Genomic DNA, 20,509 nt, shown 5'->3' on the forward strand with positions numbered 1-20,509 from the left:
TAGGAGGAAAAATAGGAACTTTTTCCACACGATGCATGAAATCAGAAAAACTGAAATTCTCTTTCCCAAAGGCGAGGGGTGTTGGATGAGACTTTCAAGGTAGCTTTTTGTCCAGTGATGGATTGATGGGTCTGGAGAAAACACAAATGGAGTCGAGGTGCAAATGAACTCATTCACGGTGAGAAGCTAAACGGCATATTTCTGTTCCTAATGTTCCACAGAGCCTGGGAACGAGTCCCATGTAGACAAAGCAAAGCAAGATTGGCAGGTGTTTAGCTAACCATTTTGCCTTTTACAAGATCCTTTAATTTTGTGGTAATCTTTTTAATTCTGTGTTACTTTGCTACATCAGTTTTTTTTTCCTTGTCTTTTTGTATGTGTTTTATTGGCAGCTGTAGCACCATTCCCATCTCATCAAGATTTATCTTTTGTCTTTACCTGTTCTCATTTGCTTAACTGCTGCCTACATTCCTTTTTGTTTTTTTCTCCCCGTTTCATATGCTCAAAACCTTCCATTTTTATTGATTTCTAATTTTCATCCCTTCTGACGACAGTTCATAGACTTAAGATGTTAATTGTTTTTCCTCTCCATAAAACGTGCAGAATTGCCAGCATTTTCTGCTTGATTCTCACTGACTTCAATTTTGCTAGCAATCCTTGATGCGACGTGATCAAGATATTATTTAATGTTAACACAGTTACACACTTCAGTTGTAGATCAATTCTCCACATTCGGACTAAGGTTAAAAAGAGAACTGTGGCTGAGGTGTCCCCTCAGAAACCATCGGTGAGTAACTACTATTTGAATCCACTGTCCTCAACATCTTTCATTACTTTGCTGACGCCTAAGAGTACAGTTGATTCTGGTATAACACATTTGTTGCATTCCTGGCTAACACTGCTATAGAAAAATACATTATAGAAAATAACAGGACCAATGGGAAAAGTGGCCTGGGGCAGACCAGCAAACAAAAAAAACCCACTCAAAAGCCCAACATGTAGGATAGCACTATTTGAATAAGTGTTTAATTCATATCTAATAATATAACACATTGAACAAATGTCAAGATGACTTGATGTGAGAGGTGGTTGTACTTTACCTCAGAAAGCACTTCACAACAAAGTCCACAAAAGGATTGTGATGCCAGCATGGAGACTCTTTCGGCACTAACGTATGTTTCACGGCAAAGCCTGTGAAATGATGCAGTGTTAACCCGTACTCTTCCATGCACCGATGGAACTGTATTATAGTCAACACAAATTTACATTTTAGAAATTGCATTCGCTGTTTGTCAATTGCATTACAGCCAATTTGTGCTGACTGAACACTCATTACAGTAGAACTGACTATAGACTAATGGGATGGCAACTGACTCGATTGGTTTTCTCTTGCATTTTCAACTTGTCAGTTAGATGTTAGTTTTGGAGCTATGCTGGAAAACCTGGGTAGGCTTGCAGCTAATTTGGGTAAAAGGTTTCAAAAACTACAGCCAGGATATTAAGCCATTTATTGGTGTCATTTGAAGTGAACAGAATTGGCTGAAGACTTTAAATGTACGGACCACAAAGAGGTAAGGATGAATAAACCTCTAGCCCCTTATAGCTAAGATGCTCGCAAATCTCTCAGCCTTGTCATTGCTTCATTTGTGTTCTAAATCATTTTCTTGCCATTGTGTTTTTACCAAAGTGATTAAGTGATTCCCCCAATCTTTGCATAGAAGTGACTCTACATTTCAAATTGGATGAGACCAAGACCTAAATGAATTTTATTGTACAAAACTGTGATGATAGCAGAATTTGATATAAAACAGTGCAATTGTTTGTCCTTTGAATAAATCCATACACATGCCCTAAAGTTCTGAAAACACATTGCATCATTTATATTAAATAATTTCTAGGTTGTACTTAAATTTATTTGGATCTTTTCACTGCAAAGAGAATACAAATTTTCTCCACATTTGGTTTAAAGGCAGATCTGCAAGTTGGTGCTGCCAACATATTACGAGCAAGTCTGGTATCGAATTAGCTTTACTAACAAAATAAGATTGAACTCCAGCAACGAAGCCTCAAGTTCAGGCCTTTTATACTGTACAAAATTTTATACTTAGAAAAATTAGTTTTCTGTTCTTATTTTGAAAAATAAAAATCGGTACAGAATTGAAGACCACTGTTTTAGAAGTGAATTAACAAAATAATTGTCTTCACGTAGTTTGTGGTACATTCTAAGAATCAATTAACATCTCTCAAATACTTTGTACAAATCAGGCAGATTGGCAAGCTGCAGGATGGATCCATCCTCTGCAAAGTGCTTTGGTGGAAGGAGGAGAGTTCTGAAGGCTTTGGAAACAGCATGTTCCACCGTCCACTTCCATGGCTTGTCATTGCCAAACTCCTGATTCTAGAGAAAAAGACAGTTTCATGCTAAGTAACTGTCAAATTACAGTAGATTAAACTTAATGCACTTCCACCATGTAGAAACCTTTACGAGATTGATCTCTCCACCTTTCCATAAACAGTTGACTTCATCGACTCCAGTCACTGACTGGTCCCTAATCAAAGGAGGTCACTCTCCATAAACAAACCTCAGGTGTCAGCAAAAAGCCCATTCTCTCAGGAGTGGAAGTGGAATTATAGCTGAACTGAACTGCCCATCCAAGCCTACACCTACCACCAATAGGTTGTCAGTGTAAAGCAATCAGGAGCAAGCACCCACAGTTTTGATGTTTCAGTAATTTGCTATCCTGTCAATATAGCATGGACCTTGTTGGTCCCTCGGATTCCAATGCAGGATTAAAAAGGAAACGCTCAGTTATTTACTAATATACTTGGTGAGTTTTATTAAAATTTCTCTGAAGGAGTAATTACTTATAGCTATAAAATGAATAAAAATTGCAGTGTCAATTTTGCATATCATTTTGAATACATACCCGATTAGAGACCAACTACATTTATGAATATAGCCCTGCATTACATCGTAATTGTAACCATTAAAGCCCCTCCCAAAATAGTTTAGGAATCTGAGATGAATGCAGTCGGCATTTATAGGGCAAGTAAATTGTGCAGAACAAAGACAGGACTCGTGTTCTTTCCAGCTTATTCTGTCCATCATAGCTGAAGCACCTGCGACAATATGGGTAAATGTTCACATTATAAAGTAGTAATCAGAACAGTGAGGAGAAAGCAATTTGTTCTCATTAGCTACAACATACTGGCCATTTTTCTTCCCATACCTTACTGTAGAGGTTTTCATTTCTTATCAGTAGCTTCAGAGTAAGTTTAATGGAAACCATCCTCATTTCATATCCAAATTACTTATTATTATTGTCAAGTTTAGACTGGCAAAAATTAACAAAATAGGAGATAACGTACACTATGTACATGTAGTCATTACCCATAACATGCAAGGAATTTTAGAAAAGCATGATTTGTTTTCCCTGTGCTATCCTGTTTGATATAATTTATATGCATCTAGGAATATAAAACCTTTGCAAATTTTCACTCCTTAAAACATGACATATCCAAGACAATCCATTTACAGATTTTATATACACTTCCAAAAAACAAAAGGTCTCCCTGTTAAAGGAACAAAGTAGTCACGCAGACTATAATGCACTTGAATCAGAGGACAAGAATTAATAATCAATGCTAATACCAATTGAGTGAGCTGTAACTGTTCTTTTCTATTTACAAAAAGATGAGGGTCTGGCTCAGTGCCAATTCCCCTCTTTTACCCTTATTTATTCCTCCTGTTACAAGTCTATAGGTTGGAGGCTATCACCATTCTCACAGCCACCGCAGCATGATGCATATGATCCATAAATACCTCATATACAGAAGAACCAAGTGAAATGGCAACAGGAAGTGGGATGTTACTGGTGTCTGATTATTTCTAGATTTACCCCAGGCCATCAGGTGACTCCAAGACCTATTCTAGGGTTTGGTGTGCTTCACAGAATAGAATTTATCAATCTATCAAGAGAGATTAGATCCTCTCTCTTGGGTAATCCCTCAGGATCTAGGATGACTCGCTTCCAAGTCTGGTTGGATGGTTTCTAAAGATAGTTTATTAGTCTTAGATTTGCAATCTGCAGACTCTGCCACATACAAGGCAAGTGGCATTTCAACAGTTCGGTACATCATAGTTTGGAATGTTGTACGTTTTCTCCAAACTCAGCTTCTCAGCTGTGCCTGACAAAATCTCTTGCTGTGTTTGGTGCTTTCTCGCATGAAACTTCTTCACTTTGGTCAATCATAAGACAGGATCTCTCATGAGTCACTGGTGATGTCTGACCTCTTCAGGTATACTATGAGGACATTCTAAAACATTTATATTGTCCTCTTGTTAGTCTCCTGCCAGGACCAGGTTGAGCACAGCAGTTGCTGCAGGAGTATGCTGTCAAACATATCCCATCCAGTAGTCCTCAATATGATATGGGAGAGGTTCTTGCTATTTGTTCTACTTGATTCTATTTTACTGACATAGCACATCGATCTAATGGATCACTTGCAGCTACTGTTGATCCTACTTAAGAACAATAAAATAGTTGTTCACATTTATACCTGCTGACCCAGATTTGGGGACACGTGAGGTTCTGTTTCCAGAATATACTCTTTTCTGATGGAGTAAAACATACCACATTCCTTGCTCAATTTTTCAAAACACTCCTTTTCTTCATCCCAGTTCACCTACACAATGAGAGGAATGTAGCATATGTATAATCATAAAATATGCCAAGCACAAAAGAAAAGAATAAATTTATGATTAGACACAATGATGAGTACTTTCATCTTGTATTGTTACTTCGTGTTGTATGCAACAACTTAGAATAAATAATGACTGTTAAGTAAAGGTTAAAAAAAATTCAGTATCATGACTATGCCTGGTCAAATGAGATTTTGCCATGATCAAGTGTAGATTATGATATAGTTACATTGTGAACTGACCAATTTATCAGTGAAGAAATTAATTTGGAAACTGCATTATTGAAACAGTTATTCTGAATCCGGGGGTGGGAATTGCAAACACACAAACAAATTACTGCAGATGCTGGAAATCCAAAATTCATGCAATTCAGGTTCAGAAACAGAGAGAAGCAGAGTTAATATGTTTCAGGTTGATACTGAGGAAAGATATATGAATGTAACGAGTTTTAAGCAAATGAAGAAAAAAAAGGGAAAAATCTGATGCAGGGTAAAAGCCAGGAGAGATTAAGGTTTGATGAAATAGGTTTTCATGGTAGAAACACCAAAAGGGTAATGGGACAAATAAAAGATACACTTCCAGTTGAGGAGCTTAAAAAAAAATGACCCAGCCCCAAAAAATAGGTGGAAGCAGAGGTTATGATCTAAAATTGATGAACTCAGTGTTGAGTCCAAAAGTCTGTTCAGAACTAAGTTAAAAGATGTGATGCTGTTCATTAAGCTGGGGTCAGACTTATTTTGACCACTGTAGTTGGCCAAGAACAAAATGGTCAGAGTGGAAGCGAGGTGGAGAATTAAAGTAACTAATGACAGGAAGCACAGACTGAATAGAAGTATTCCACAAAGCAGTCATCCAGTCTATGTTTGGTCTCTGTGATGGCATTGTCATGCCCACAAAGATAACTGGGCAATGCTTAGAAAAGAAGCAACATGGAATAATTGTTGTTGCATTCCTTTAACATGGTTTGTGGAAAATCTGGTTTCCTCTTTATGGTTTCTAGGTGAAGTGGCAGCATGGTGTTCATGTCACTGGACTAGTAATCCAGACACCCAGGCTAATGCACTAGGAATAGGAGTTGAATCCCAGCATAGTAGCTGATGAAATTTAAATTCAATGGCTATTACTTGAAATGTAAACTAGTCTGTGTAATGCTGAATTAAGCTGTAATGCAGTGCAGCTGGAACAGAATGCAAACATGAGTTTGGCACATAGGAACATTCAGAGGAGGGAAGGGGAACGGTTTTCATTTCCATTTCTATGTCAGCTCCAGAAAAGCAAGGGTATCTATGCATGCTCGCAACATAAAAATTAAAATTAGGAATCCACAGAAGTCCCGCTCAATAATTGGATTTACATTCTGGATATGGTGAGAAAACAGCTCTTCAGGAGTAAAGCAGTGCTAAACCCATATCACCAAAGGTGGGCCCACAGTACAGAAGGCAAGAACAATCAAACAGCAACAGTGAATGAGGGTAACAAAATGTGGAGCTGGATGAACACAGCAGGCCAAGCAGCATCTCAGGAGCATAAAAGCTGACGTTTCGGGCCTAGGCCCTTCAATCGGGGAGAGGGAGGGAGGCGGACCGAAGATGGAGAGAAAACAAGATAGGTGGAGAGGACAGTATAGGTGGGGTGGTAGGGAGGGGATAGGTCAGTCCAGGGAAGAGGGACAGGTCAAGGGAGGCGGGATGAGGTGGTAGGTAGGAAATGGAGGTGCGGCTTGAGGTGGGAGGAAGGGATGGGTGAGAGGAAGAACAGGTTAGGGAAGCAGAGACAGGCTGGGCTGGTTTTGGGATGCAGTGGGGGAAGGGGACGAACTGGGCTGGTTTTTGGGATGTAGTAGGGGAAGGGGAAATTTTGAAGCTTGTGAAGTCCACGTTGATACCATTGGGCTGCAGGGTTCCCAAGCGGAATATGAGTTGCTGTTCCTGCAACCTTCGGGTGGCATCATTGTGGCGCTGCAGGAGGCCCATGATGGACATGTCGTCTGAGGAATGGGAGGGGGGAGTTGAAAATGGTTCGCAACTGGGAGGTGCAGTTGTTTGTTGCAAACAGAGCGGAGGTATTCTGCAAAGCGGTCCCCAAGCCTCCACTTAGTTTCCCCAATGTAGAGGAAGCCACACCGGGTGCAATGGATACAATATACCACATTGGCAGATGTGCAGGTGAACATCTGTTTGATACAGAAGGTCAACCTGGGGCCTGGGATGGGGGTGAGGGAGGTGGTATAGGGGCAAGTGTAGCACTTCCTGCGGTTGCAGGGGAAGGTGCCGGGTGTGGTGGGGTTGGAAGGAAGGGAGTGTGGAGCGGACGAGGGAGTTGCGGAGAGAGCGGTCTCTCCAGAAGGCAGACAAGGGTGGGGATGGAAAAATGGCTTGGGTGGTGGGGTCAGATTGTAGATGGCAGAAGTGTCGGAGGATGATACGTTGTATCCGGAGGTTGGTGGGGTGGTATGTGAGGACGAGGGGGATCCTCTGGGGGCGGTGGTGGGGTGTGAGGGATGTGTTGCGGGAAATGTGGGAGACGCGGTCAAGGGCGTTCTCAACCACTGTGGGGGGAAACGTTGCGGTCCTGGAAGAACGTGGACAACAGGGATGTGCGGGAGTGGAATGCCTCATCCTGGGAGCAGATGCAGCGGAGGCGGAGAAGGAGGAATTGGGAATAGGGGGATGGAATTTTTGCAGGAGGGTGGGTGGGAGGAGGTGTATTCTAGGTAGCTGTGGGAGTCAGTGGGCTTGAAACGGACATCAGTTTCTAGCTGGTTACCTGAGATGGAGACTGAGAGGTCCAGGAAGGTGAGGGATGTGTTGGAGATGGCCCAGGTGAACTTGAGGTTGGGGTGGAAGGTGTTGATGAAGTGGATGAACTGTTCAAGCTCTTCTGGGGAGCAAGAGGTGGCGCCGATACAGTCAATGTAACGGAGGAAGAGGTGGGGTTTGGGGCCTGTGTAGGTGCGGAAGAGGGACTGTTCCACGTAACCTACAAAGGAGGCAGGCATAGCTTGGGCCCATGCGGGTACCCATGGCCACCCACTACTTTGTCTGTAGGAAGTGGGAGTGAATGAGGATTAGTTTAGTTAGGGGAACAGATAGGCATTTTTGCAGCCATTGATACAGTTTCAGGATGGTGTATTGCCTCTCTGGTACCAAGGTCAAAGACATTACAGAGTGGCTACGAGCCATTCTTCTGGGGGAAGGTGATCAGCCAGAGTTCATGAACACTGTGCTACAAACTATATGGACAGAAACGGTGCTGCAGTCAGAATTTAGCAGCTACGGCCTCAGCCATCTTTGTATTACTCCCAGTGCCGTGTACAAGTGAGTATAGAAGCAGAAGATGACACAAATGAACGTATGGCTGCAGGAATTATTATACAGGAAGGAGGACTTCAAATACCTGAAAACGTGTCATGTGAAAGAGACCATGTATACAAACCAAATGGGTTGCACTTGAACAGAGTTCCTTGCTAGTGCTATTTAGGAAGCTGTGACCTTTATCTGCAGGGTTGCAGAAACCAGGGAAGAACAATATCAGGGTGCACATAATACTGGGAGTAACAGATGAGCACTAGAATACAGAATAGTTGATTAATAGGTCGAATCAAAGTAAAGGGAAAACTAAAACATTTTAAATCAAGGTTGCACTGCATGTATGAGGTAAATAAGACTGAGGTGTTGTAGGCACAGACCACCCTATTAAATTATGATGATTGGATAATAGAGACTTAGTTTGAAGAGAAGTTGGATTGGACCATGAGATACAGCAGAAGAGGGCCATTCAGTCTGTTCCACCATTCAACAAGATCATGGCAGATTTAATAATCCTCAACTCCATTTTCCTGCCTTTTCCCCATAAACCTTGATTTCTTTTCTGAATAAGAATGTCTCTCAGTCTTTAATATACTGAATGACCCAGCATCTACAGCTCTCTGTGGTAAAGAATTCTGCAGATTTACTACCCTCGGAGAGAAGAAATCCTCAACACAGACACAGAGTTATACAATTATGCCTCCTGGTCCTAGACTCTCCCAAATCTAACCAATCAAGTCCCCTAAGAATCTATGTTTCAATAAGATTACCTCTCGTTCTTCTGGGGTTCAGCGACTGGGGTGCAAAGACCTGGGTGTCACAAGTTTTGACTTTTGAGCCAGGTAAATAAGCTGAAATGCTCTTTATTAATCTTCTAAAAAATAAACTTATGGATATAAGTAACAAGGTACCCACCTCTGTAGCGAGACGCAGGATGAACATTGGCAGCCCCTCCAGAGCCGGAACGTAGTTTTCCAAAAGCAGAGGTAGCCCTGTCAGGTTTCCCTCCTAGGAACAACCACAATAAATAATCTTAACAATGGCTTTATATTAAAACATTCTCCAGAGTGTGTCACAGACGGTCCCCAATTTATGACTGGGTTCAATTTCTGAGGTTGTTTGTAAATTGATTTGTCCAAGAGTTGGAACTCACTACAGTACAATATAGTCATCAGTACCAGCATTCGCAAGTCTGATGTTTGAAAATTGGGGACCACCTATAACTGTAACAACAAGCACTTTATTTCTATGTTCACCTTTACCAAGAAATAGATGGACTGTTTCATCTGCTCACTCCAAATTCTAACAACTTTTAGTTACCTTAAATAATATACGAACCTCATCAATACCAAGTGAAAAGTAATCTTGCAGCATTTCAGATTTAGTTTTCAAAAAATCGACAATATATTCTGCCAATCCCTCTTTGGGACCATCATCTTCTGTCCAGCCACTTTCCGGACTATCCAACGCTAGCATTGCCAGTTCATACAGAGGGGCTGGGCTCTGAACACAAGGTAAACATAAATTTGGTGTCCTGTGCTAGCAACGAAATTACTAAGACAAAGAATAACATCATACACTTACCGACAACTTCAAGACTCCAAAATTACCAAAGTCATAAACTAAGATCTGGTAGAATAATTCCTGACTGAAAGAAAAGCACAAATTGTAGTCTTAAAATTGTTTATATACAATATGGCATTTGACAAGGCAGAAGCACTACGAGAGATCAGTTGGTTCAAAGACAATAACACTAACTTCCTTTATTAAATACGAGGAAAATGCTGGAAATATTCAACTTATGTAGGGAGAAACAACTAGTGTTTATTGGATAAAAGGTAAAACACTGAATGCTGGAATATCTCAGCAAAACTGGCAGCATCTATGGAGACAGAAATAGAGTTAATGTTTTGAGCCTGGTATGACTCTTCAAAACTAGAGATCAGTTCTGAAGAAGAGTTCGCTGCAAACTGTTTCTGGTGCTGCAAAAAGTTGTTGTGTCAAAATGTTAACTCACACTCTCCATTGATGCTGCCTGGATTATTGAATATCTCCTGTATTTTCAGTTCATATTAAATGTTGTCTTTGACAACTTTTTTGGTGAAAAGGTTCCAATAAAGCTGAATCAGTAGATTTTCAGAGACCCTTCTCCCACTACAATCTATGAATAATGTTCACTAGTCACCCCTTGCCAGTCTCAAAATGCCCTACATCTTCACTTTTATCATTAATAATTTTCATTCTTATAACAATATGACACGAACACTGGGAGGCCTATGCTCAACTCTATTCTGCTCTTTGAGAAAGTTGGAGCAAACATTCATCTTATTGTGAAAACGACAGAAATTCCTTTGTGGAATCCTAAAGCTAGGGAACACTAGCTTTCTCAGTCTTTCATTCTTGCCACAAAATCCAAATTTGCTGTCACCTAATCACTGCCTCCCGATTAATCCGGTCTTCCCTTCGACTCTAATTGGCCAATGTGAGGACTCTAAAATGGGCTGTTGGCCCTTCAGCTGGAGTTCTGACAATAGTCTGCCCCGGAAATACTGACTTTGAGAGAATAGTGAACCTCTACAACAGAGGATGGCTTTGTGGCAAATGCTGATTCATTGAACTTCCTTGCATGTGAGCCGGACCTGTCTCTGCTTAAGACGGAGATCGCCTCTTAGTTTTAAAAGAGAGAAAAGGTAGAAAAGATAGAAAGTTAAAAAGAAGAATTTCTCAGATGTTCATCATCAGCACCCTAACACTGACCAGAGTGTTTGTATTTTTGCGACATCTAACTCTTTTTGCATTCTGCAGTGTCTTCAGCAGGGCACAGGCAACAGCGAGAACAGAATGGCAATGAGTTGGGGAAGCATGTTCCAGGATTCAGCAGCAACGGATTTGAGGAGTTGGTTACGAGGGCATGCGGCGGCAGCGGGGTTTACAAGGGCCTGCACTGGCTCTGAGACTGAAAAGAAGAAGGCCCACTTACCCAATGAAGATAAGGCTACCTTATGAAGATTAAATCTGCACGCTTATCCATTCCTGATTTCTTTTGTATTTCAGCTTTTTTTTAAAAATTCTAGCTTTTCTAACTTAGATGGTTGTTTTGCTTTTTGTATCTAGATGGGTTTTAAAAAAAAACTCATGTCTTTGTATCGAAGATTGCACTGGTGAGTAGCAACTTTGTTCGCTTTTCACTAAATCCTGTACTCGAGTACACGTGACAATAAAACCTAATTCTAAATTCTGCTGCCTGAAGTGTGGTTGTACTGTGATACAAATTTGTCTACAATGAGCTGGATGGTCCAGTTTATCACTTCCTGTCTGTCACTTTTTTAAATTAATTGCAAAGGTTTTAGGAAACTTATTTAATTTGTTCTGCAGTCTACATTGATACTGTACTACACACAGGACACTTCCAGCCTCACTCAACAGTCCTGTTTTAATACAATGTTATGAATCTTTCTTTTGAAGAGTTCTCTTCATGCTGAAAGCCAGCAGTCTATCAAAATGGCAACAATTAAATTGAGGGCTACACAAAGGAGAGCCAAAAGGAGGTGACATTCAATTCTGCCCTGTGATAGTAGCAGGGCTGACTGCAAGATTTTTAATAGTTCACTCAGTTCAGTTCGGAGGGTCACTGAAAACCAGTCCACGGGGACAGATAGTTAATAAGTAGAGACAGAGCCAGGGGTAGACTGTTTGGATGCTGATTTTTTTAGATGTCTTGCAGTGAAGGAATCAGAACCAAGAATGCAGATGCTGGAAATCTGAAACAAAAACAGAAATTGCTGGGGAAACTGGGTAGTATCTGTGGAGTGAAAGCAAATTTAACATTTCAGGTCCAGTGCCCTTCTTCAGAACTGTCAGAAATTGTCAAAAAAAAAAATCTGTGGGATGTCTTGATCATGTAAACCCTTAGACAACATATCCAAATCTACAACCACTTCCAACTAGAAGGACAACAGCAGCAGATACATGGGAACATCACCACCACCTGAAAATGCCCCTTCAAATCACTCACCATACCGATTTGGAAACATATCACTGTTCCTTCAAAGTCATTGAGTCAAAATTATGCAATTCCCTCCCTAATGTCTACCTACAGCACATGGACTGCAGCAGTTCAAGGTGGCAGCTCACACCAGTTTCTCAAGGGCAACTAGGGATGTGCAACAAATGTTGGCTATGCCAGTGATGCCCACATCCTATGAATGGGTAAAAACAAATGTGCACCTTGGGGTGTTCAAGCACATATGCTGTCCATGGATATCACATTAAGTCTGGGTCTTAGAATTGTATTATTGTTCTAACTTGCTAAGTTATAATTGTTTCTTTCTCTCAATACCATCAATCAGTGTAGCTTTATGCTCTTAGAAATGCCCCTGGATGACACAAACTGTCTACTTTAAAAATACGAATTAGTGGTCCCTAACCAGATAACTACATAATTTCATGGGCTCACCCAGGATCTTAACAAAACTGGTAGTCTACTCTGGAATCATAATATATGAATTTACCTGAGTTTAGTAGTGTTGATCAGGTAAAGTTTGGTTTGATACTGCACCAGTGCCCACTGAGGGTTTACACAACCTACAAAGGAATGATTCTGTAACATATCTTGAAGGCCTTAGAGACAAAATAGCAAGATAATTAATACCCTCACCACAATAATGCCATCTTATTGCATCAAGTTAAGCAAGTATAAGATCAACAGCATTTCTGTTATATTTGTATATATTTTTGTCCAATTTTGCATTCATTCTCACTTACCCAACCAACAGTGACTAATGGCTTGGCCAATCTATTTGCAAGCAGTGACAATACATACACACAAGAACTTTATCCCTCATCCATCCCTCTGGCAGCAACACATCTAATAGCTAGTGCCTCTAACACCATAAGATTTAGGAGCATAAGTAGACCATTCCAACTAGCGAGTCTGCTCTGCCAGTCAATGACATTTTGTGATAATCCTCAACTCCACTGAGAGAATGAATTCACCTCATCTGTCTTGGATGGCTGGCCCCCTACATTGAGAATATACCTTCTGGTTCTAGACTCTCACACAAGGGGAAATGACCTCCCAAAATCTACCCTGCTCGGTCCTCTAAAAATATTTCAAGTTTCAATATGGTTACGTCTCATTCTTTTCATCTCTAACATGTACAAACACAAGCTCAACCTACTCAACCTCTTCTCATAAGAAAATCCCTACAGACCCAGGATCATGTTATTAAACCCTTATTGGAATGCCTGCAACGCCCACATAACTGAGGGAAGCTAAGGGTCCCAAAACTGTTCATTGTATTTCAGGTGTGATCTAATCAGTGTCATGTATAGTTTTAGCAATACTTCCCTATTTTTATGCTACATTCTTATCGAAATAAAGGCCAACAATCCACTTGCCTTACCTATTACTTGCTGAACTTATATGCTAACTTTTGTGATTTATATACAAGGGCAGCTAAATCCCTCTGTGCTGAAGCTTTCTGCAATCTTCCTCCATTTAAATAACATTCAGCTCCTCTATTCTTCTTGCCACAGGTCATAACCTCATGGTTTGCCGCATTATATATCATGCTGCCCACTCACAACCTATATGTATCCCTCTGCAAACTCTGTCATCCCCACCACTTGCCTTCCCACATAGTTCCACGTCAACTGCAAACATGGCAGTAGTACATTCGCTTTCGTCATCCAAGCCATTAAAACATACTGTACCTGCATGGTTCTGATTGTTGATCTCTTCTTGTAGGGTGAGAATACTAGTTAAGTTAATAATTCTCCTCTTTGGAAGATGGGCAGCTGTCATTTCACAGCTAGAGTTCACTTCTTTTGTCTCACCTGATGAATCTACCCTTGACCGCTTCCTATCAATAAACAAGATTTTGCCTTACATAAATAGCAAGGTATATTATTTTAAGAATGATGTATTGACAAATTCTTAATATATTCACCCAATTCTTACAGCCATTCACTTTCCGAGCTGGTTTGTTGTTTCACAGATGTTTCGTTACCATGCTTGGTAACATCCTCGGTGCAGCCTCAGATGAAGCGGTATGTTTTCCAGCTTGGAGTTTAAACTCTAGGGTCCTTTTGAGATGGATTGCCTCGCTTCCGGATTTCCTTCATAGTGGAGTGTATATGGGGTTGAGTTCAATGTGTTTAATAATAGCAGGCTTCGTGGAGTGCCATGCTTCCAGGAATTCGTGCTTGTCTCTGCCTAGCCTGTCCTAAGATCTTGGTGTTGTCTAAGTCGAAGTCGTGGTTCTCCTTGTCCGTGTGGATCGAGATGAGTGAGTATTGGTTGTGTCTTTTTGTAGCCAAATGGTGTTCATGTACTCTTGTTGTTAGTTTCCTTCCTGTTTGTCCGATGTAATGTTTCTTGCAGTCTCTGCAGGGGATTTTATAGAGGACATTGGTCCTGTCCATGGCGGGGAGTGGGTCTTTAGTTCTAGTGAGCAGTTGTCGTAGAGTTGACGTAGGCTTGTGTGCCAATCTGATACTCAGTGGTCATAGGAGTCTTGTGGTGAGTTCCGACATATTCCTGATGTAGGGTAGTCAAAGTTTAAAAACCAGGCGGGAAGCCACACCACTTCAGAGGCTGCATGGAGGATGTAACCAAGCATGGTAAATGAAACATCTGCAAAATAACAAACCAGCTCGATGAAGCAACCAACCTCAACACCTACAACCCGAGCTACAGATCTACTACAAAACCATTCACTCTCGCTTACAGGTTGTTTTTGAATCTGTTTATTTAAAAACTTACCCATTATCACATGTAAAACATATCATAATTGGGATTAAGTTTTTAACTGCCTCAAAACCACAACTTAAAAACCATAAGTCAAAATAAATAGCAACAATACCTTTAATTTTTGTTTTTAATTGTTCAGTAATGTCTTGTCTTTGCTAGCAGCAAGATCTCAGGATCAGCAGACTCCTAGAATTCCAAGGGACATGGTCCCAACTGGAAACATGGTGAATAGCTTTTCCATTTTCAAATTGAAAATTTTAGGATCAGAATCTGATGTCACAAAACTGACATGAAGTTTTATTTGTCATTTTGTACTTGAAGTTAAGCACCATGGCAGAACACCATGGTCTTCAAGACAAACTTATGTAGGACTTTAATTTAAACTGAAGATGACTATGTTTATTTGAAGGAGTGCTTCTATGCTTGGCCAAAATATTAAAACCATCTTTCTTTTCCACTCATGGGAACAAAAATAAATGTCAAGGATCAAGCACGGTATATATATCTTTTTTCCACCAGTAATCTGAGCATACTTAACAAAACGTATTCAATAAATTGATCAGCAAACATTATGTACAAGTAGTGAATGATTCCAAATCTGTTTCAGATTATACATTTTCAAACCATTCAGGTTCAATACCAGGTGTTCCACCATCAGACGCTCAGCACTCAGTGGAGGGTACACTGCCTGCAAACTGCTTTTGTTGCCTGTTCATTCAAATCAAGAATCAGGACAAATCTAAGCTTAAAATCCACTTTAAGCAAAGCACTAATCAGCTACTCAAAGCATTTAAAAATAAGTCTGCCGGAACCTAACCAAATGGATAGATACATTAACTGCCAAAGAAAAAAAAATGACATGTTCTTACACCAACAGCTTTACACATGCTCCACCCTATCAACAGAAAGGTCCTTTTAACGTGCACTATTTCCACAACAAGTAATATTTTCAAAACATTAAACGCAAGAGAACCCTGCAGTTTGAAACTGCCAGTCACTTGTATACAGAAGACAAAAGATACTTACTGGTTCCGTTTGCCACCTTAGGATATTGCCAACAGCAAGTGGCAAATGGGAGAAGAAAGTCACAGGCACCACAGCTGCTGAACATGAGGATCTTCATATAGTGTGGAAAACCACGAGTTCCAACTATAACTTAATCGTACCAACTCCCTCACTTTGTTCAATCTCAATAACCAAATTATAGGAGATGTGACTGCACTGGAGAGGATGCAAAGGAGTTTAACCAGGATGTTGCTACGGCTGGACAGTTTTAATCATGGGAAGAGACTGGATAGACTGGGGTTGTTTTCCTTGCAGCAGAGGAAACTGAGGGAGGACATTATTGAAATGAATACCATAATGAGGAGCATATATAGACAGGAAGAGACTTTTCTCTTAGGTGGAGGGATCAAGGACCGGGGCAGGGATTTAAGATCAGGGGCAGGAGGTTTAGAGGGCATATATGAAGAAAAAATGTTTTCATCCAGACAGTGGTGAGAATCTTAGAACTCACAGGCTGAAAGAGTGGTAGAGGAAGAAATCCTCCATAATATTTAAGTATTTAGATGTGTACTTGCAATGCCAAGGCATAAGGGAACTAAAGGTCCAGTTGTTGGAAAAATGAGATTAGCATAGTTAGGTGCTTATTTTTGAATGGCAAGAACTGATGGACCAAAAGGCCTTTAAATGTGCTGTGATTCTAAACAGTACATGAAGATATTCAAAGGCTTTCTACATTGACAATTACTATTTACCTGGCTGGGGCACTGGATGGATCATCATTACAGGGACGCAAAGGTTTCTGAATGGTTGCATTTGAGCTCCCAGCTTTTTCCACAGCTAGTAAGTCAATATCACTTAAATCCTCCATCTCAGAGTCCTGACACACAGCCCTTCCATCAGCGGAAACAGTGCTGGGTGGTGCTTCCTGTGGTTTGTTGATTGGTTGTAGAAAGGCATCAATTTTTTGTTCCTTGGAGTCTGTCCGCACCATCTGGTGAGCATATGGTTTGTCACTTGAGCCTGAAGGCGTAGCTGATGCTGCTGAAGGCTTGATAAAGTCATTGGAGGTTATGGCTGGGCCTGGCAGTAAAGTCTAACAAGGATTTAAAAAGAAATTTTCATTTTATACAAGACATACAAAACTTGAAATGCTTTTGCATTCATTTATTGCTGCCACTCAAGGAATGGAAGCACATAATCCACTGAACTAAATATTCCACTCTCAAAATAGAGACCATAGCTCTCCATACTATGTTATGTGTTTCTGACAACTGTTTTTAATTCAACATCAGTATTATCAACAGTTTTTGTTTTAAAATAGGTAAAAAATAATTACAAGGTCCAGACTTTTATTCTTTAGCAACAAAAATACTTGCTCTATTACTCAATTGGAAAGAAGTCAAGTAGCAAATAATTTTAACATCTGCAGTTCCCTTCATGTGTTAGGTCTGCAGCACGCCAAGGACTTGATGCATCTGGACCATCGATGGCATCCTGACTCTTTTGCATCTCGCTGGCCCCAAAAGGTCCTCTTATTCCCTGGAAGTCTCAATTAGACTGTCTAGTCTTTTGATTGAGCACAAAAATTTCAGATTATATTGTCTGCTTCTACGGCGTTCTATGGTTTCTTTTTGTCTTTGTCTTGTATTAAACTTTGAAGGGAACTTGCAAGTGGTGTATTCACGAGTCTGGCAGTGCTGTCAAAGAAATCTTGGAGAGTTGCTGCTGTGTATTTTCATACAGTACAACTTGCAGTCACTGTAGACCAGTGTTTTAGGAAGTAAGTGCTTCATGAAATGGGATGAGAGTCATGTGAGATGCTTTATCCTGAATAGTGTTGGTGGAGTAGAGCTAATATCAAGGAAGTGGATCACATTTCTGAATTGTGTCTTTTGGAAGTGGAAAGGCTTAAAGGCATCAGGTGGTAACTTACTTTATGCAAAATTCCCAAACACTGACTACTCTTGTAGCCACAGAATTTGTACTGTTTTTTCAGTTAGGTATCTGACATGCGATGAACTGCAAGTGTTGAGGGAGGAGGAATTTGACAATGTGATTGCTATTGAATGTCAAGGGGTGGCAGGTAGACTCTCTTGTTGGAGATGGCCTTTGCCTGGCATTTGTGCAAATGTTACTTGTTGCTTAAAATGTTGTCCAGATTTTGCTATGCAGGGACACAAAATGCTTCAGCATCTGATGAATCGAGAGTGAAAGAGGAGACCATAGTCATCCGTGAAACCTCCACTTTGAAATAAAAGCAAAATACTGCAGGTAGAGAAAAGGATGAATAGAGAATGAATAAATTGTAGAGGAATGATTGTTTTTGAAACAAATCCAAAAATTCCTTCAGAAGGGATCGAAACACATGCTCCTCAAAGTGGAACATTAAAAGTGAAGTGGACCAGTCCTACCAGACCAGACAGGGCTGCTTTCTCATTTGAGAGGGATGACTGGTAGTGGTTTAACCTGAGGATCACCTAGCCTGAGCAGAAAGGAGACATTAAGAAGAAAAAGGTCCTTCACAGAGGCCTTGGCCACTACAACAATTGAACCCATATTGTTGACATCATTTTGCATCACAAACCAGCCTGTCAGCTGAGTTGATTCCCAAAGACAGACATTACAGGGACACAGTAAAAGTAACAGAAGCAGCTTCGGGATTCTTTGATAAAACACCAGTGAAGGGTGCATCAGCCAAACAGTCCATTTCTGAGCTGGAACACTAACATTCAAAAACCATAAAAAAGAAAACAAGCAAGGATTTTGAAGGATAAGGAGTTCTAATATAAACATAAATCTGTTCAGAGAACAACTACAATGTTATGACCCCACTAGAAACATACATGACAGGAAACTTAGCCAACTTTTATTTGGAGAATGATTGTAGGCACAATACTGACCTGTGTGAAGTAGGTTCTTGAGGAGTTTGAACCTAGTAGCTTACTTTCAATATGCTGCTGCACACTCTCAATGATACTGTCCTCATGGAGAAAGTGCACTTCATGCTTCGTGGGATGAACATTGACGTCAACATTCTGTGGCAATATTTCAAGGCTTGAAGAAAAAGAAAACAGTCCTAAACACTGTGCATATATAGTGAGAATAACTGGAGACGCCCTTCTCAGTCTTTCATATTTACCTCAGATACAGGAAGGGGTGTGTATTTTTGGGAAGGTAAGCTGCATAGACAGTTTCAATTGCTTTCCGTAAAGCACTAGATTCCACCAAGCGATCTTCAAAACAATTGAAAGAAAAATTAGATGTGAAGAATTATGGCAGGTCCATTGAGAATATTCAAATAATGGCAGAACTACATTCAAATGCAGCAAAACCTCACTATCAAACCATCATTAGACTGTGTATTAGTTTAGAGATGAACGTTAGCCTGAAATAAGCACCAATCCCTGGTATGAGTCAGAGAAGAATCACTGAATTTACAATGTCAACATTGTCTCTCCACAGAAGTTACCCATCTTGGTAACTCATTTTGTCTGCTTCAGTTACAGCTCTTTACTTTTAATAAATAGTGGTTGATTGTTATGAGCAGAAAACTGGTCAGTGTCTTCTGTTCATCTCAGTTCATCAGGGAGCACTTGAGGACTTTGAATTTGATTAAATATTCAAGCTCCATGATACCAACACTAGTGGGCATCAAGTGCCAGAGCTCTTTCTCAAATGGATAATGACAATAAAAGGAGCTTAAAAAACTAATCATTGGCATTTATGAGATGAGTAAAAGATAACTCAGGAGATTTCATCTACGTCCAAGTAAACAGGCAAGATGACAAAAGGAAACAGGGGAAAGGGGAATGGAGTTTTACAGTATATAAAAGGATTCCTACCTTACCCAGAACCTAAATAGCCTAAAAAGGAGGATCACCATTGGAACTAGTAATGGGTACTGAATAAAAATAGATCAAGTAAGCCAATGTGGAAAACATCCTGGTAGTTGTAATCACAAAGTACTAAGGTTTAAGGCACAAGTAATACGAAGTTCAAAGTAAATCAAATGAAAAGCAGCTAAAGTCTGAGGACCTGCAAATGCTAAGAAAGGTAAACAGCAAAACAAAATTGACAAAATAGATACATAAACAATGGGAAACAATTAAAAGTGATTAGAGTATTCAGGAGAAATATTATCCAAAGCAAAATTCATAACTATCTAACCAACAGTGAAACAACATGGATGGTCAGAGATATAAATGGCAACAAGTGCCAGAGGCAAAAATTAAAATTTAGACACAGGAACACCTAAGAAACTACTGACAATGTGTCTTCAATGCTGACACATAATGATTGACATATATGACACACAAATGGGCACCAAAGACTGATGAAGCCAGCTGCAAGGTCTGACAAATCCCCATTCCCAGCATATAGTTTTCTCCACTGGGAAGGGATGTGGGAACTTTGCTGACAGCTTCTCATGCTAGGTTGGTGATTCTTCACATTTGAAAAAAAAAATTACCCCCTTGCATTCCAGCCTGAGTGAGTGCCTCAGCAAAGCTCAAGAGAAATTCAAGTACTGGACTAGAAGAGGGTCTCATGATATCTATTCAGAGGCAGAAGAGCTCACTGCTATCCTGGGAAGACTCAGACCATTAACATTTAAGTTCAGCAAATGAATGTCAGATGATTTACATATTAAAGGACACCAAGTTTATTTAACATCTGGAGTTTAAACCTAGGTACAGATTGTGCTTGCCAAAAAAGAGGGCTCCAAAAAGGCTAGGGAATTGG

General features: G+C 40.3%; 1 protein-coding gene across 4 annotated transcripts in view; it reads right to left on the reverse strand.

The window, feature by feature from the left end:
- Nucleotides 1-1,731: 1,731 nt before the first annotated feature.
- The window catches only part of mlh1 (mutL homolog 1, colon cancer, nonpolyposis type 2 (E. coli)), a 50,658-nt gene continuing 31,880 nt past the window's right edge, over nucleotides 1,732-20,509 (reverse strand). For 2 of the 4 annotated variants that reach the window (XM_059645779.1, XM_048528886.1), the window contains 10 exons: nucleotides 18,909-19,002; nucleotides 18,670-18,823; nucleotides 16,522-16,862; nucleotides 13,726-13,874; nucleotides 12,522-12,630; nucleotides 9,595-9,658; nucleotides 9,349-9,513; nucleotides 8,926-9,018; nucleotides 4,561-4,686; nucleotides 1,732-2,398 (listed from right to left, as the gene is read on the reverse strand). In XM_059645779.1, the coding sequence (XP_059501762.1) occupies nucleotides 2,234-2,398; nucleotides 4,561-4,686; nucleotides 8,926-9,018; nucleotides 9,349-9,513; nucleotides 9,595-9,658; nucleotides 12,522-12,630; nucleotides 13,726-13,874; nucleotides 16,522-16,862; nucleotides 18,670-18,823; nucleotides 18,909-19,002 (1,460 nt within the window). In that variant the 3' untranslated portion in view covers nucleotides 1,732-2,233. The remainder of the gene's footprint in view (nucleotides 2,399-4,560; nucleotides 4,687-8,925; nucleotides 9,019-9,348; nucleotides 9,514-9,594; nucleotides 9,659-12,521; nucleotides 12,631-13,725; nucleotides 13,875-16,521; nucleotides 16,863-18,669; nucleotides 18,824-18,908; nucleotides 19,003-20,509) is intronic. The other 2 variants (XM_048528887.1, XM_048528889.1) reach the window with 2 other exon arrangements.

Source organism: Stegostoma tigrinum, chromosome 5, assembly GCF_030684315.1.
Source record: "Stegostoma tigrinum isolate sSteTig4 chromosome 5, sSteTig4.hap1, whole genome shotgun sequence".
Taxonomy (NCBI): Eukaryota; Metazoa; Chordata; class Chondrichthyes; order Orectolobiformes; family Stegostomatidae; genus Stegostoma; species Stegostoma tigrinum.